The 18,536-nt window shown below is 29.1% G+C and overlaps 1 protein-coding gene across 7 annotated transcripts in view; it reads right to left on the bottom strand.

The window, feature by feature from the left end:
- Positions 1-6,224: 6,224 nt before the first annotated feature.
- Positions 6,225-18,536, bottom strand: part of LOC129956881 (uncharacterized) — a 58,247-nt gene continuing 45,935 nt past the window's right edge. For 2 of the 7 annotated variants that reach the window (XM_056068878.1, XM_056068877.1), the window contains 2 exons: positions 17,254-17,338; positions 6,225-8,207 (listed from right to left, as the gene is read on the bottom strand). In XM_056068878.1, the coding sequence (XP_055924853.1) occupies positions 6,452-7,942 (1,491 nt within the window). In that variant the 5' untranslated portion in view covers positions 7,943-8,207; positions 17,254-17,338 and the 3' untranslated portion in view covers positions 6,225-6,451. Of the gene's footprint in view, positions 8,208-17,253; positions 17,339-17,793; positions 18,126-18,178; positions 18,425-18,536 lie in introns of those variants that run through there. The other 5 variants (XM_056068875.1, XM_056068879.1, XM_056068876.1 and 2 more) reach the window with 5 other exon arrangements.

Below are 18,536 nucleotides of genomic sequence, written 5' to 3'. Positions count from 1 at the left end.
TTAAGACATAAAAGAATTGAAAATCTTACTATAAAGTAAATAAGTGGATAAGTTGATAAATGAGTTTTAAAAGCATTGTATCAAATTGAATTAAAAAATACTATTAAAATTAAGGAAGGAATCATACGGAAATCAAATTGACATAATTATATAGATGATTTTTTGAGTCTAAAGATAATACAAAGACTTTTTTTATTAGGTAATTGTTTTGGAAGAAAACGAGTAACAATTTCGATTGTTCAGTCTTGGCGATTATCCATTTGGCGACGATTAAGCTTATTTCTGCTCTCGATTAAGTTTTCAGATTGACTCGAACTTCTTCATTTTTAAAAAATATTTTCCACCCCCCTTGTTGAATGGCAATATATACACTGAAAAAGAAATAATAGATAACATTTTCGTAACGTGCTGTCATTGCGAACCAGCTGGAAGCCAAAAGCTGCTAATGAGGGAAAATGAAGCGACATTATAGTTTAACAATGGATTCTAAACCCTCCGCGCTTTTGCGCATGCGTTAGGATGGGTTTAATTCGAAAAATTGGGGTGAGAGGGAAAAATGAAAAAAGGCATTGTTTACATTTAACAATAAGATAAACTGGGATTAATCGCGGACTGAATTAAAATACAATAATACAGTCAGAAACGACCAGATACTCGCATACACGTGGGGAAAAAAAAGTAAAAGAATTGATAGAAGAAGTAAAAGCGAAAATCAAGGTCAAATATTGACGAACAACCCCGGAAACGCCTCATCATTCAGCGTCTCATCCCTTTGTGAGATAGAATCGTCGAAAAATGGTCGTCTCAGGATACTGAAACGAACAGTACAAGACTATGAACACAGACAATAATGATTTTTAGGGGGTGGGGGAGGGATGCGATTTCCCATCATCAAGTAAATTCTTCACAAAAAACAGCTCTGTAAGACTAAATAAAATACTACGGCTTTCATATTTATTATAATCTGATGTTTAAATAAATAAACTCAAAAATATCTAGAAGAGGCATATGAGATTCGAAAGAAACTAAACACAATCAGTATTTCCAGTGGAATAAAAGCGGTTAAATTATATAAAAAGTTAAAAGCAAATGTGAAAAGCTGTTTTAAAATTTGTGTCAGTGAAAGACGCAATGAGATAAACTGCGAGTCTCAAAGAATTAGCTAAAAAAATTCGAAATCGTGAAGGCTAAAAAGGTTAAAAATGAAGTGGACCTGTCCCGACATCAAACGGAATTAACTCAGTTGCTTTCTAGACAGAGTATTACATTACTTATATAAATATATATAATCAGCTCTGTAGTTCTCATATTAACTTCTATTCGATCATCTCTGGTTATATTTTATTCAAAATTTGATAGACATCAGCAAATTTGGTATAAAGATCGTGTAACGAACTTCCACCGACTCACTCAAATCCTTTTTATTTTTGTCACAGATGAACAGACATTACCCAAAAATGTGTTTTTTGAAGCCAAGGAGCTCTAAAAATGAGGAGATTCGTTAAAGTCTCCAGCTCGAATGTTTTGACGATTACTGTACTTTATACTATGTATACGATTAAGTAAAAATGTACAAGATTTGCATGCTTTAACACACTAAAATACATCAAATATCAAACATGCAGAAACGAATTTTATGAAATCAATTCATTGTTTTTCAATACATATCGACTTTGCAAACAACAAATAAACTTTTCACCACAACTTTCTTTAATGGGACAAATTCAAATTACATTCCATAATAAAACTTAAGTATTTTAATAATAAAATTTTAATTTGCTCTTGGAAAGGATTTTAAAATTTATCTTTCAAAGAACAAATTATTACAAATCAGCTTTAAAATCCCAAAAATTCATACAGATTTCATAAAATTAAAGGTGTCCGGACTCAAAAATCTTCAAATTTTATTAATTTTTTTTCTTATAAAAAATAATTTGTTTCTTTCTGCTCAAAATGACGTTTGAATCATGTTTATGTTAGAGACAAAATTATACTTGGTGGGTTTTTTTGAAAACCTAACACTCTGAAATTGTTGACACGTTCTCCATAAACTAGTAGACCATGAAAAGAAAAGGGACGGAGCTAAGAAGCATAGGCGCCTGAGTGATGCAGCCATACTAAAATTACCAGATAGTATCGCAACAGCGTAGTTAGAAACACAGACAATGTCAAAAGGAAAAAGACGGATATTTATGCGATTCTGCAACACTGGAGCTCCACAGACTCTAAAACAAAACATATATGCCATGCTGGGCCTCAATCTGGGAGCTTCTGTAATCGAGCCCTGGAGCTGAAACAAAGACCCACCACTCATAAGAGAGTCATTAAAACTCCTCTTCGAGATGATGTTGTCACTAGGGATTGCAATACCGGACGAAAAGTTCAATACCGGTATACGGTATTTTTTAAATCTTGATACCGGTTTTAATACCGGTATTAGAAATTTTAGAAAAAGAAAGCAAACAAAGGTGTTTTTTTTTTTTTTTGTTTTATTTACCAGTTTTGTTAGAGAATGTAAATATCACACAAAATAATTTGTAACTTATAAATTGTAACAGTATATAATCACAAAAAAGTAAAGAAACATTTTATTTATTTATATCACAAAAAAGTGTAAATATCACGATTCAGTCTATGGTACTATTACAACTTTTTGAAATGTGATCTTAAAAAACATAATGGATCAATTATACTGTCATTAAGCCTGAAACGTAATTTTGTGTAAAAATTACCAGCTGTCGAAAACGCGCTTTCGGTATCTACGCTAGTTGGTGGTACTGTTAGCAATGCGCGATATACTTTTTCCAAGTATTTACCTCTAAATCCCTCATCTTCAAATAAATTCGATTTCTCGTCGGATGGTTTTGGATATAGCTAATTTCTGTATTGTACTTTGGTTCGTTGAATTTTTTTTTTTTTTTTATCGCTAATTCTAATTTTTGTTCAAGAGACAATTCCTTTTCACTATCGACAGTAGTGACATCATAATCTTCGATAATTGAACCGAATTCTTCTGAATGTGGATAGGGTTATGGGTAAAAATTTTAAGAAAATTTACTCTAAACTTAATCAGATTTGAATTGGTTATTTTCTTTTCTTCTTTTTCATTTTTAAAATCATTATAATTATGTAAATACCGTAAGACATTTTCTATTTCGGTATGCCCTTCTTCTGTGCGATTTTTCAGTGTAATATATAATTCTTCAGATAGTGATGTATGCTGTTCTTTTAACGACTGCAACATGAAATTTATTGTTGCATTAGCTGCTAATAAATAAGAATCTCTCCGACATAATGCCTCAATAGTCAGTTTTATTGGGTATAGAGATGATATAGTTCTGAATATTGAGTCGAATTCACTATCTGAAAAATTAATTTACAGGTTTAAGTCGATTATTGCTTTTTGGATTGGACTTCTCAGTTTCAAAAATCGTTCCATCATTAGGAGTAAACTATTTCAACGTGTTTTAGAATCTAATATTAACATATATTCTGTTTTATTTTCAGTTAGTATATATTTTAGTAATATATCTTTTTATAGGGGAACGTTTAAATATCTTAACCATTTTTCGAACTTTATAAATTATAGGAAGGAATTCTTGATAGGTTAATATTTCATCCTCATTAGCAATATCTTCTTCAACAATTACATTGTTATTATCTTCATTGTCAATACCACTCTCAGTCTTACTCTTTTCAAAGTTGAAATCCGAAATTTCTATATCCACAGTATTTGGATTCTTCTGTTCTTTATTTTTTTGGTACATCTTGTACTCCTAATTGAATTCCATGTGCATAGCACAACTGCTGATTTGCACCAATCAACTTTCCAACTTTTTTCATAATTGTTGCTCCATTAGTCGTTAAGGAAACAATATTTTCTCTCAGGGATAATCCACGTTTCGCTAATTTAGATTTAAGCAATTAATTAAGACATTAATTAGCTAATTAATTTCGCTCGTTATGGAGACATAAAAACAAAAACGCATACTATTTTGATATGTTTGCAATACCTGAACATATAGTGGAGAAATTTTTAAAATTTCTAGTAAATACCGAAAAACCGGTATTTAAACTTGTGAATACCGGTATTACAAAATTGTACAAATGGCTTAAAATACCGGTATTCGGTATCCCGGAATTGCAATCCCTAGTTTTCACCAAAATGATGCCTATTTTTCAAATGCTAGCTTCAGATAATCTGTGGAAAGGTGTTCAAATTTTAAATGCATTTCCCCCCCATAATGCATTTTTTCAAGATTTCTTGTAATCAGATTGTTGTAAGTCAAGACCCGTTAAAGATTAAGTGATGAAATTCGGAACATATCTTTTTTAAACATTTTACATTAATTCTGATTCAGCAAATTTGAAAAAAATGTGTACTTTAAAAAATATAATTTTAAAAAAATTAGAATTTTAGAATAAAAAAATGTAGAATAAAAAATTAGAATATAATTTTTAAAAAATTAGAATAGAAATATTTTTCATTTTTTATAGATTTAACATTTTTTTTCCAATTGCTGAATCGAAATTAAAGCTCATATATTTGTGTTTCATTTTTAAAACACTTTTGAAAAATAACCAGGAATATTTTGAGTTTTAGCAATTTAAAATTATCCTAAAATTTTTTAAAAAAATAAATTAAAAATAATTGCTAAAAATTTTGATGCCTTAATTTTGCTTATTTGTTAAATGAAAATTGTAAGTCAATTAATTCCATCAATCTAGATAATTTGTGGTGCAAAATAATTTTTTAATGATACAATTCTTTTCTTTTTTTAACGTTAGATTTTTTTTTTTAACAATTGCCATTTTAGAATTCACAATTTTGAAAGAAAAAAAAAATTCCCAAAAGAGCAAACTATCACGAAGCATTTTTATAACATTGTGCAGTTTTGATTTGCGATATCATAGAACAAACATACAGTTACAATATACAAACAGATCTTACAAAGAAAATTAATAGACAAGCGGTTTCTGAATCAAATCTTCAAATTACCTCCTAGAAAATTGGAATGTTTATGTTTTCTGATTCATAATCTTGATAATCTGTGGTAAGAAAATAACATAAAATTCCTTGCCAGTTATTATCATTTGCTTCCTAAATGTTTTCATATTTAATTTTTCATATTTATAATTTATTTCATCTACACCAAAAGACAATTTTTACGTGTTGTTACAAATTAAAAATTGATTTTTGCGTTCCACCCTACTGTACAGCCTCTACGTAGAAGAGGTCTACCCCAAAATAACTGATTTTTATAAACTTCTCTTGCTGGCTCCTTGTCGGGACGACACTAAACCAAAGCAGAAGTTTGCAGCGATAATTCTTTCCAATCGCCAAAACTGCAATGTGTCGCCAAATAGAATAACAGAACTCTGCCTTTGGCGGACATTGACTGGCAACATAAAATGAACTTTTGAAGATTTCTTCAGTCGGTGTGTGCTTCTATTTAGTGCAAGCGAAAACCCAAAAGTTAACTTTCTAGTTGTAATTGTTTTATAGTATTGATTAATTAAAATTTATTTCAAATATTACTCGACTAAATCCTATACCTAGAATATTTTGCGTTTTAGTGATTTAAAATCCCTCCCCTTTTTTTTCTCCTTTAAAATAAATAAATTAAAAAAATATTTAACATTTTTGTGTTGTAATTTTGTTTATTTGTTAGATGATTAATCAGTACAAAAAATTTCAATATTTACATTAATAATTACAAAATTTTTTAATGTGTTCCGGACCCTCTAATTAAATGAGACATTTTTGAAGAGAAATTCGAAACTGCAACAAACAAATATGAAATTTGTAAAGTCAATTAATTCCTTAAATCTAAATAATTTGTGGCACAAAACATATTTTAATGATAGAATTCTTTTATTTCCTTAACGCTGGAATTTTTTTTAATTGCCATTTTGGAAGCACCATTTTGAAAGAAAAAAAATGTTCCCTAAAGAGCAAACTATCGCAAAACATTTTTATTACACTGTGTAGTTGTTGCAGTTTGTGCGTTGTGCAGTTTGGAAAAAATTTCAAAACTGCAACAACAACAACAAAAAGAAATTTTTAAAATCAATTTATTCTTTAAATCCAAACAATTTGTGGTACAAAACATTTTTTAATGATAAGATTCTTTTATTTTCTTAAAGGTGGAATTTTTTTTAACAGTTGCCATCTTAGAATTTGCAATTTTCAAAGGAAAAAAAATGTTAAGTAAATAAAAATATACAGTAAAACATTTTTATTTCAGTGCAGTTTTGCTTTGCGATATCATATAACAAACATGCAATTTAGAATGTAAGAGAATACCGAACAAAGAAAATTAATAAACGAACTGTTTTTAAATCAAATCTTTAATTACCTCTCAGAAAATTGAAGTTATGCTTACTGATTCTTGATAATTTGTGGTAAGAACATAACATAATTTCCTTGCCAGTTATTATTATATGCTTCCTAAATCTTTTTAATTTTCTTGGCTGGCCTTTCTATTAGTTCTTCATCAGGTTGTCCACTTGGTTGAAAATCCATTGGATCCATCTGATTTATTTTATTGCAATTTGAGAAGTCCCGGTTAGACGTACCGGTAGGAATATCGTTCACCACCTTAGTGAGGCGTTCGCGTATTTCCAGCTCTAATAGTGATGAAAAATTTGAATTGAATGCTTCCGCGAACCTCTCTCTGTCTTCTTTGGACAACCTGGATTCGCGCATAAAAAATTCCAAAAAATCCCACTTGCCTTCTTTTACTAGTTCATAACACTTGTGCAGTGCTTTACGACTCATGACAAGTTCCAACGTTTCCTCAGGGTCCATATTTGTAAACATAAATTTGATATTTTCAGTATCTTTACGTTTAAAAAAATTATCTAAATAATTTGTGGAATGTCTGAAACCTTTAGGAGTGATCAGAAAAAGATTCTGAAAAAGTTTTGAAGGATTATATAAGTATTTAAATTGTTGTAACAGAACAAACTGCAGCATTTCATAATCGTATTCTACAAAGAAAGGCAATACAAGCTGTGCAACTTCAGGAAAAGCATCTTGCCGTGGCCAATCCATAAAGCTTCTAAGGATTGCACACGATGACTTCTCGAGAACGTTCTGAAACTGTTCCGTATTCATCTTGGTCAACAAATAGTAGAAAACCTCGGTGTATGGATGAAAGCTGTCATTCACGTGTTCTGCTACATATTCGGCCGTTCTCACCAATGACGCATCTTTTTCCTCGCAAGTTAACTTTTCAAAAAAATATTGAGTCGCTGTTTCATAACCGTTCTTCGCAAACAATTCAAAAGCTTGTTGATAAATAGAGGAGTAGTGTCCTACCCATCCCACAAGATAGCTTTTTAACTTATCTACTCTTCCTTTTAGGATGCAAGTCCAAAAGATAATTATTTCTCCCGTATCATTGCATGGAGGAAATTGCCCATTGTTATAAAAACACTTTTTATTCAGCGGGGACATTTTTTGCCAAATGTTTTGAATATCTTCATCAAGGCAATACAGACAAGCTAACTTAAATCGCCGGTTGATGTCCAACTTTTCATCGCGGATCATTGACTCAGCTGTTTTCCGATAGTTTACAGTCCCCATATGTGTCCAATGCAAGTATTTTAGATATTCTGGGCAGTCAAAAATTGAATGCTTCGATCTTAAAAAGAACTCGTGGTACTTCCACCATTTATATATTTCCATAAAAATAGGATTCAGTAGATTACCTAACGGCTCCCTCATCGATTCAGGTAAACTGAGTTCGGCTACAATGCTTTTGAACAGTTCATGTTTTAATTTTATTCTTTCCTCGCCATCTCTATAAACCACAGTAGAGGGAGATATATACTTGACAGGGTCACTAACCAAAAGGACAGCCATTTTTCTTAGAGAAATGTCTTGGAGGGACAGCCTGTAAAGACTTTTGAGTTGGCTAACAATTGGATTTGACATAGCCGGCAATCGAAATATTGGCACTTTTTTAAACACTGACACTTCAAAGTTGTTCGTTCCCACTAAGACTATCTACGGACTAAATCGTAAGTTAACCTCTAGATGCCGTTAAAAAGCTGATTGAATGATAAAACAGTAGTTTTTAGATCCTTCAAAAGTAGGAGATTTTTTCTCGAATGTAGTCTATATAATAGTAAATGTTGATATTGAGAGACATTTTTTTTTAAGTTCATCGCCTGCATTTGTCTTCAATAATGCTTGGTACCTGTAAATAAAGAAAAAACAAGATTATTGAGAAAAAATAATATAAAAATCAAGGAGAAGTGTTGCCACAAAAACTTTGTCGCACACTCTCTCATTAAGGTATTATTTCTGAGAACGCCTTACATAGCATTGTACAATAACTGCGAAATATTAATTTTTGTCGTGATTTTAGCATTTTGACTTTCTTTTGTTTCATCCTTGGCGAGAAATTTAGCGATAAAGCCCTGGCATGCAGTTCATGATTCCGAAAAACTGCATTTGTGTTATCGACACGTTTTTCTCAACAGATTAAAATCAAAATTTGAACAAAACTGCATTTGAAGTTACAAAATCCAGGACCAAAATTGATACATTTAAGTCATAGCGTTTTTCAATAATCTTGTTTACATGTTTCTAGAAGTACAGATCGAAAGACGGTCAATTCCTAGTTGGATTTCACTCAGAATTTCATAGGTGTCTACGCTGTAATATAAGTTAACTCTGAGGATAGAATTTTATCTAACTCTCTTCGATTGGTAGCTATCGTGTTAACTTATATTCGAACAGCAGGGCAGACGATCTTCCTCTGAATGGATTTTACTCAAACTTTTATAGAAATCTGCAAATTTGGTGAAAAGACCGCATACCAAGTTTCAACCGTCTAACTCAAATCGTTTTTGAGGTATCTTTGTCACAGAAAAACACGCGGCTTTTTTTCAAAAATGCATTTTTTTCGAATCAGGGAGGTCTAAAACGGGGAGATTCGTCAAAATCTCGAGTCACGTACATAATTTTGACTCATGAAATACTACTAAGATGAAATTGCAACTCTCATCCCGTTGTTGCCAATAAATGAAAATAATATTAAATGAATTTCCAATATACACATCGAGTACTGGAAGGGGGAAAGTAACTAGATATTTCTCACCTTTGTCTGCATGTCTTTTTGTTTGTGCACAAATAAATATTTTATTCTTCAAAGATGAATCAGGAATGCTTATTTGAAAAGTAAAATATTTCAAATTATATTTAAATCTGTTTTTGATCATTCCACTATAAAATATTTGATGTAGGCACATTTTTAATTGCATTGCCGATTGGCAACATTAGATATAACGTTTCATTAGGTCTTAAGAACGAAAGGCAGTTCTGATATTATGTAACAAGATTATTTAACTTAAATCTCAACTAATTATATTTTATATTTGTTATTCCTTTATTGGCTTTTAAAGAGAAATTTGAACGTAGTAATTGCCAAAAAATTCGAATTCGAGATTTTGTCGAATCTCCACGTCTTACAATTCCCTGAGTTCGAAAAACACGTTTTTGGAACTCAGGGACAGTATGTCTTTCACAAAGATAAATCAAAAACGCTTTTAGCTAGAAGAATGCAATTTGGTATACGGTCTTTATAGCAAATTTAGAGTAAAATCTGTTCCGAGGAAGTGCGTCTGTCCAGCATTTCGAATATACGTTAATCTGATAAATAAGAAACGGCGAGAACTATATGGATAAGATAAGGTACACAGATTTAACATCTACAATTTAGACACTTAACAAAGTTTGTGCCAACTTGAACAACGGCTTGCCTGTTTGTTGATCTGTACTTTTAAAAACAAGTAAACACGATAGCTCAAAGTCTCAGTGACTTAAATATATAAAATTCGATATGGAATTTTTGTATAAAAGTACAGTTTTCTGTTACATTTTCATTTCAATCGATTGCAGAAATTTGCGTCTAAAGCATAAATCTGATTTCTCTATACTTTTAATCGCATGCCAGAGATTAATCGCCGAAAATGACACGTCAGATTCAGTAAAAATGCTGAATTCCGGCCAGAAAATGTTTCGTAACTATTGTACGTCAATGCCATGTAAAGCGTTCTCCGGCACGATAAGTTTAAAAGAAAGTGTGTGAAAAAGTTTTGGGGAAACCAGTACGCTGGTTTTATCTTAGTTAATACAGTTTCAATTAATATTTGAATTTAAAGTCAAGATAATAAAAATATATTATTAGCGAAATTTAGCAAATACGAAAGATCTATTCAAAGAAACTCGCTTAATTACAATTAAATTAAATCTCAACATTATAGGCAAAAATAATTGGTTCTGCAAATGGCGGAAAGTATTTTATACCATTCATACGGCCGGAAATTAAGGGTATACGTTATAATTCGTTTGACTGAAATAAAATACAGTACACTCCCGATTATCCGCGGAATTGGGTGGAGCGGCCGCCGCGGATAATCCGAAAAAAAAAACTAAAAACGGGTATAGCAAAAGAGAAAACAGTCATTCCAACATTGAAACATCGTTTTATGTACAATAAAACGTAAAATAAACAGCAGGAAATGTTTAACTAACGCTTAATATTTTAGTATATCACTCAAAACGAACCTAAAATGCATTTTGTTAATGAAAACAGAAAAGTGCTTTGTACTTACAAGAGGCATCAAGGATACACAGAAAAATTAATACATATGTACTGCTTTAATACTGTAATGTATTATGTAATTACAAAAGAATAACTTTAAAACTGCACCTTTTTGAAAAAATCAGTCAACAAAAAAAAAAAAAACTTTGTGCGGCAGGCGTGGATAATCCGCTCCGCGGATAATCGGGAGTCTACTGAAATAAACTATTTTATAAACAAACCTATGTTGGAGTCAAGACATATAAATTAAAACTTATATATATATTTTTTAAAGCAGAAAGTACTTGTAAATTTAAAAATAAAATGTTGCAGATCTGGCTCTTTTTCAGCCATGTCATTAGACGAAATAACTGGTATGTGTTTTCAGTGAGGGAAAAAAAATAATGTAATTAGGATACGCAAAGCAAGGCAAGACCCCTAGGCGCTGTTGCCATGGTGCACAAAATTAAAGAATCCTTTCTTTGGATTGAAAAGAAAAATTTATTTCATTTCGTTGTATTTAAAAAGTTTTTATTTCTATTTTATTGAATTTTTATTTTGAATATTTTTAATTATTATAATGAACCCTTACTCACAAGATTTTTAAAAATTAAAACAGGCTCAGCAAAATGTGAGAAGTTTAAAAGCTTTTGGCAACAGGCTTCCCTGATTGGGAATAGGGGATTATAAGTAACTTAAGGTTATTAGCTTATGGATCAGTGCTTATGGTTATTTTATATGCTAAACAGGAAAAAATTATAACAAAACTCATATTCAATAAATTCCTTTATTGCATGAAAAGCAAAGAGTAGATATTTTAATTCTTTCAGATTTATGTGAAAAGAAATAAGAAGATAACTGGAGATTGTATAAATAAAATAAAATTTTCAGTGTGAGCATCAAATATGTTTAAAAAAAAGATTCGATTTTTAAATAGCTGGAAAATAAAATATAATATCCGAAACTATGTTCCTAAAAATTGAATCATGAATATTAGTAAATATATTTATAACTGATACAAATAGATGTACATCTCAAGGCAAAATAATGAATAGAAAATACTCAAAATAAAACTAAATTTCCCAGTTTTTCTTATTCTGTGCATCAATAGAAGAGAGGAAAAAACCGTGGTGTCAAACTAGAAGCCGGAAAGATAACCATACTTTGATTCTTTGAAATCTTTTTTAATCCAAAAAGATCAACACCATTCTGAAAGATTGATCTCTTGGAATTTCTACTTATGCTTTTGAAAGGCGAAAACAAAAAATGATTTTCATTAAAAATAAAAGGACCTATCATGGAAATTATAAACAACAAAAATACTATACTATGATTAAAGTTGGTATAGATATGATAACAAATAGCAATAAGATATTTTTACTATACATACAAATTCTGAAATTTACTTCTTTATATTACATAAAGCAGCTCTACTGACACTTAATGGCAATAGCAACAACAAGTGCTCGCTACGAAAGACGTTTCAGCTTTCATATCTCAGAACTTCAGTGACAAACACACACACAAAAAAAACTTCTATGCTTCATTTCTTTTGAGTATAAACTTATTTCCACTCAATCATCAACACTTTGACATTATTAAAAATAAGGAGGGGGAATTTATAACGTTTCAAAATGTTCCTGGAAGTATTGTACAGTTTTTTTATAAGTAAAAAATATTTTTTACTAAATTATAATGAAGTACAATTTTATATGTCATGGACCAATTAATTAAGTGTTAATTTTAATTCATGCTTCAGTTTTCGTGTAACTACATACCTTTATGTTTCATAAGTGCAGTTTAAATTTGTTACAGTGTTAGATATACTATTAAATGCAACTAATTATAAATTTTAATGGATATATTTAATTTGAGCATGAAATAATTGTGCACATTATTGTGTGTGTGTGTGTGTGTGTGCGCGCGCACACGAAGCAGGATGCAGTTTTGAAGACAGTGAAAAGACTTTCGATTTCGTGACGTCATTTCACTTCATTATGAAGAAGCAGGCATATGTACAAACGATGAGCATACACACAACACAAACCGACACAGAGAGGAATGATGAAAAAGCACTTGAACATTTTATCCCTGGTCTTATATAACCAGAGAAATTGATAGGGAAAATATTTCCTCATAGTGTTAATAAATAATGAGATTTCGATAGGGATTTTCGTTACACGCGCCGACAAGGTAGAGGAAACACAGGGAGGTTTTAAAAATGAATTTGTCTCTTCAGCGGTATTTTGTCCCTTCACGCGGAGTGTGAGAAAGTTAGGCTTTTAGCCGATTCAGCAATTTTACATAGCTTCTCTCGAATAAATTAAGTAACGACAGTGGAATTGGATCAAGAAATAAGAGAATATTTTAGAATGGAGTTATTATGGGCTAAATTAAGATAAAATCTTGGAAATTAATTAAATAGAAATTAAAGTTTAAAATATCATAACATACATACATATACACACACACACACACACACACTATATATATATATACACACGGAAAATGGAAATGATTACAACAGCGTATGGCAAAAAGTGGCTAAGTTCAATTTTGGGTTTTCTTATTAAAAGTTGTATTGATATCTTAGATAAGAACATATTTACTTGGAAAAACATTTTTATATTCTGATCATATTTTATTTTTATACAAATAACCGATAAGATAATCAGCAAGTGCTTGAAAATTTGGGGTCAAAATGACCATGTGCATGTGCTAATGTTCAAAAAGTAGGCGTTTCTGCTGAAGGGTAAAGTATGATATAAATAGAAATCATTTGTATTTGTATTTCATCAATGCATTAAAAGTTACATACCAACAACTGTTTGATATTTTTTATGAAACCTGATTTGAGTTATTAAAACAGGAATGAAGAAGATTCTTGTGCACATTATCATCAAACATTTTTGAAATATTCTTATGATACATTTTATGATCAAGGAACGTCCATATATAATGACCATTGCAAAGTCATTTGTAATGCTTAAATAGTATTAATTCCAAAATGTTTTATATATTATTATACAAGTTCAACTACACTCTCAATCTCTGCATCCTCTGGTCTTAAAAAAAATGAGAACACACATAAAAGCCGCAATACAAAATTGAAAAAGAAAAAAGGGGCGTATTTCATTATTTGCTCTAGACCTTTTATGTAGGTACACCACTGAGGACAAGTCTACAAACCTGCCTATTCTGCCTTAAGCATATTTAATTTAAAAGCATTAATAAATTATGAAATATAATAATTTTTTTTAAATTTCAATTTATGAAAGGTTATCTATAAAAATGTTCATTTCACACCGATTCCAATACCCAGTAAAATATGAATTGAACTGATGACAACTCAGCCCAGAAAATGCAATTATAGAGAGGTAATTTGAAACAATGAATTTTAATTAATTACTTTTAAAAATACATATGGTTCCAATTTTCATTGCTATTTCATTGCTTTTCTGAAATTTCATTGCTATACATTTCCAAATTCATTTTTAAAAAATATTTCGTGCAGTATTTTATGAATACACTTTTCATTTTTCTAATAAATTTCAAATAATTTCTACAATTACAAAAATATATTCCATGCTAGCCAGAGTTTAAAGATGGGGTCTTTCTCCGCATATTGGGATTTCTTTTCATTACATTATTTTAATAGGATTATTTTCCTTATAATTTTATAATTTATTTATAATTTTTGAATAATTAAACATATGATTTAAATTCAAAATTAAACAATGATGAAATTTTTTATAGTTTTTTTAAAAATAATATTATTGGGGTTATTTTTTCTTCTGTAATATATTTGACATCATAAAAATACAATATCAATCTTTAAACTTGGAGATCGGCATTTTTTTAGTCACCATATTGAATCAGTAAAGTAAAATTCTTTACGGATTTCAAAGATTATTAAACACATTCAATATTACAAAAAAATAATTAATTTTAATAATTTCATAAATTATCCTTTATATATCAAGAATAGGTTTTGATTCAGCAAGCTATTTACCTATTATTATATTTAGCTATATAAAGTTTAATAATTTCCTTTTCCAGTCTGAAATTAAAATTTTAGATAGGAATGGAGAAAAAAGTGTAACACTATAAAAGGAACAGAAATAAGACTTCTAAAATAGTACATGCCACAAGCCTATTAAAATGTGATAATTCTTTGCTGAGATAGGATCATCAAAATCATGCAACAAATAAAGAAATTAGGTGAAACTTTCTGTAAGAATTATTCACAGGAAGACAGTATAATAAAATATGAGCATAAGAAAATAAATATTCATATTGGTAAGTCATTTTTTTTGTAGTGAATTATATCACACTCACATGCTAAATTAAAGTCATGAAGAAAGTAAATATTACAGTAAAAAATATCAAAGAATAAATAAGAAGTATTGAGTAGATAAATTTGATGTTTCTAAAATATGAAATTCTTATTTTATTAGATTAAAGTAGAAGAAAAAATTCAGCTATAATTTAATAATCTTATTCATGTGTATTGTATTATTTTATATTACTATAATAACATTGGATACAAATCTAATAAACTTGAATATGAATCTAGTAATATTGAGCACAAGTCAAGGATGTATACATTAAATTAGACACTAAATTTCTGGCCTAGGCATATTAAAGTGCAAGGTATAGGTTGAAAGAAAGCCTTGAAATAGTCAATGTAAAGCTAAATTTCTGACACCACTTATTACCAAATACTAGTAATAACACAGTATAAATAGTAGCCCAATGTCGGCATCAAATTTTAATGTAGCGGTGCCAAATTAACAAAACAAAAATAATTATAATAATAATAATATATCTGTACTATTATTATTTTCATCAAGTAACTTATAGTAAACCTGTCTGTCAAGATGTAAAAAACAAAACTTCATCAAATCATGAAACACATACTTTTTCCATATAGTAATATCAAATACAAAATCAACTTCTTTTACAAAAAATTGGCTTTAAAAAAATCTTTTCTTACTTATACCAATTTCATTTTAATTTCAAGTTCTTTAAAAGGACTAATTTTAATTTCAAACAAAAAATTAAAACTTATTAATGAGCCCATAAGCATAGCAGGTGTTTTACAAATCAATTCTGCAAATACACAGCACTCAAAGAAAATCATTCAAAAGCTAATGCTCCCAAATCCGGAATTAATTGTAAATTTCGTTGAAAATCATTCATAGTGACTTGATAAAATGATTATTTATGACTGAAAGTTTGATTTTTTTAACATAGAAATCACATTTCAGACATAAAAAAGTAGTGCAAAAAAAAAAAAAAAAAAAATGCTCTGTTCTTTCCTATTTAATTGAAACTGACTAAAACATAAAAAAAAAATTATATAAAATTGAGAAATCCTCCAAATTTTTAAAAATCTATCGACAAAAAATAGTAGATAATACTTGAAATACTTGTGCACAAAAGAAAAAGGCGTACAAAATACAACCAAAGCTGATTTATACATATAATTTTGATATGGGTGAAGAAGATCAATAGAATGAAATGTGCTGTGCCTATCACGATTAGAAATAGAAACAACAACACGATAAGAAATAGAAAATATTTGCAAATGCTCTAAAAACTAATATGGCAAAAGTTTCCGATTTGGAATGTTATTAAAATGATATATAAAAATTTTTTCTTCATATATTATTGATTGATACCTTTAAGTTAAAGCATCTGAAAGCAAAAAATCAAAATAAATAAATAAAAATGAACTTAAATGTGTATTTAGCCTATAAAATATTAAAATCATATTTAGATATATATATTTGTCTCAATGAGTTCATTATCAATTCAAACAGGAACTTTTTCATTTGATAACAATATTTTATAAAAAAATATATATATATAAAAAATATTCAGAAATGCACTATGCATATTTGATTTAATAATTGACAACTTATATAAATAAAATAAAAACTTTATTTCATTTGGTATGAATAAAATTAATAAGTTTTATTCAAAAAAATTAAAATGATAAGGAAGCTAATTATTTAAATATTGATATCAAATAATTATGCAATAAAATTTCTGATTAATAAACACAATTGTACCATGCTTACTGTTCTTAAAACAAATATAATTATATCTATGTCAATAAAATATTAAAAATTGTTTAATTGTTTTCAGTTAAGTTTAAAGAATTCAAGGAATTTGCACAATTAACAGCAACAAATCAGAAACAATCACATCATTTAAATTAAATATAAAAAATTCCCAAACTGAAAGGCATATTAGTAATAAATATAAATATTTGTAACAAATATTAAATTTAATTCATATAATTTAATTTAAAATTATGATAATTTTAAATTCTTAATTGAATATAGAGGATATGAAAGTCTTTTCTGCTTTAAAGGATATAAAACTGAGATGCAAAATTAGAGAAACTTCACAAATAAAGAACAGCTGCTTCACTTTCTCATTGGAATTTTGAAATGTAGATATGCAAGATGCTTTTCTAACAACACAGCACACTTTAATTTCTTTTATTATTTTTATTTTAAATATTAATAGTTAAATATTCAAAGCAGGTTCTGATAATATCACTAAATTAACATCTGGAAATTTTCTATCAGGATTCAATGTTATATCTGAATATGAAAAAGAAATGGGTGAAAAACAAACTTACATACTATTAGCAAGCTGAGAAAAATTCCTTCCAATCACATCTTACTTCAATTACTTTGATACACATTTTTCTGATTTCATTTTTGCTAAAAAACAAGCAAACAAAGAAGATATATTCAGTGTAAACTAGTAAAACCAGTACGTTCAAAGTAAATTGCATTTTAATCATAAGAGTTAATTTATTACTGAAAATTGTTGGTAAATTTAATCACATCACATATATTAAAACAAAGATTCATAAAAAAACTTCTATACATTGGGAACTTTCCAGAAATCAAATGTGCAGTACATCAAATGTAATTTCTCTAATAAAATTTATATACACATAATGCAGTCAATAATTCACATCTAATAAAGTAGATGATGTAGAAATGTAAAGAAGTTTAGTAGAAATGTGCTTCCCCAATTCTTACTAAATCAGAAATTCTTGAAAAACTGAATAGTTGCTAAAAAAAGAATTATTATTTTCTAGTACGTCATATATCACTCTTAGTTCATGTTTCACTCAACCATCTTCTATTTGAAGTGAGAAGTGACTTACTTTTTTACTACTTGAAAGTAAGAAGCTCACTCATCGGTTGGAGCGTTTTGGTACTAAATTTGGCTCTTGCACAGTTAATTCATAATAACCTGCACAATTATTTAATAATAATTAATAGAATTGGCTGTTTCCAATTATCAAGATATTTCAAATGTTTTAAACACTGCGAAATTTTTTTGAATTTTTCATTTCAAAAATCAAACAGTTATGGAAAAACTGGGGAAACAAAAACAAAATTAATCTGAATTGTTTAACAACAATACTAATATCAAATTTTGCATGAATATACATCAAAATATAAGAAATCCACAAAAAGATTTTATTAAATCAGTAAACAGCATTAAAAAAATATATGATGTTAAAATATTTTTAATCGTGGTTATACCTCCGATTCTGTAAATGGTCGACAACTTTGCTTGTTTGTTTGATTGGTGGGTTAGGAGATTTTTAGCAACAAAGGCTATCATCACAGCGTTCAACAATATCTCCAGTTAGGGATGACGAATATTTTCAGAGCGGTTATTACGTAACCAATATCAAAAAGTCACAAATACAAGTGATCAATCCTTTTCAAAGAGGGGTGTGATTCAATTCCTTTATACGATCTTACTGATGATATTTCGATTACAAGTTTTGGATCACGATAGAAACTAACAATCGATACGATATCACGGAAATTTGCCGGAGCGGTGACGATACGATCTGTCCAATGGAAGCTCTCGAAAGAAATCAGTGATTGGATT

This window comes from Argiope bruennichi, chromosome 11, assembly GCF_947563725.1.
Source record: "Argiope bruennichi chromosome 11, qqArgBrue1.1, whole genome shotgun sequence".
NCBI lineage: Eukaryota > Metazoa > Arthropoda > Arachnida > Araneae > Araneidae > Argiope > Argiope bruennichi.
The sequence above is the reverse complement of the archived record's forward strand: the minus strand, read 5'-3'. Positions and strand labels throughout refer to the sequence as shown.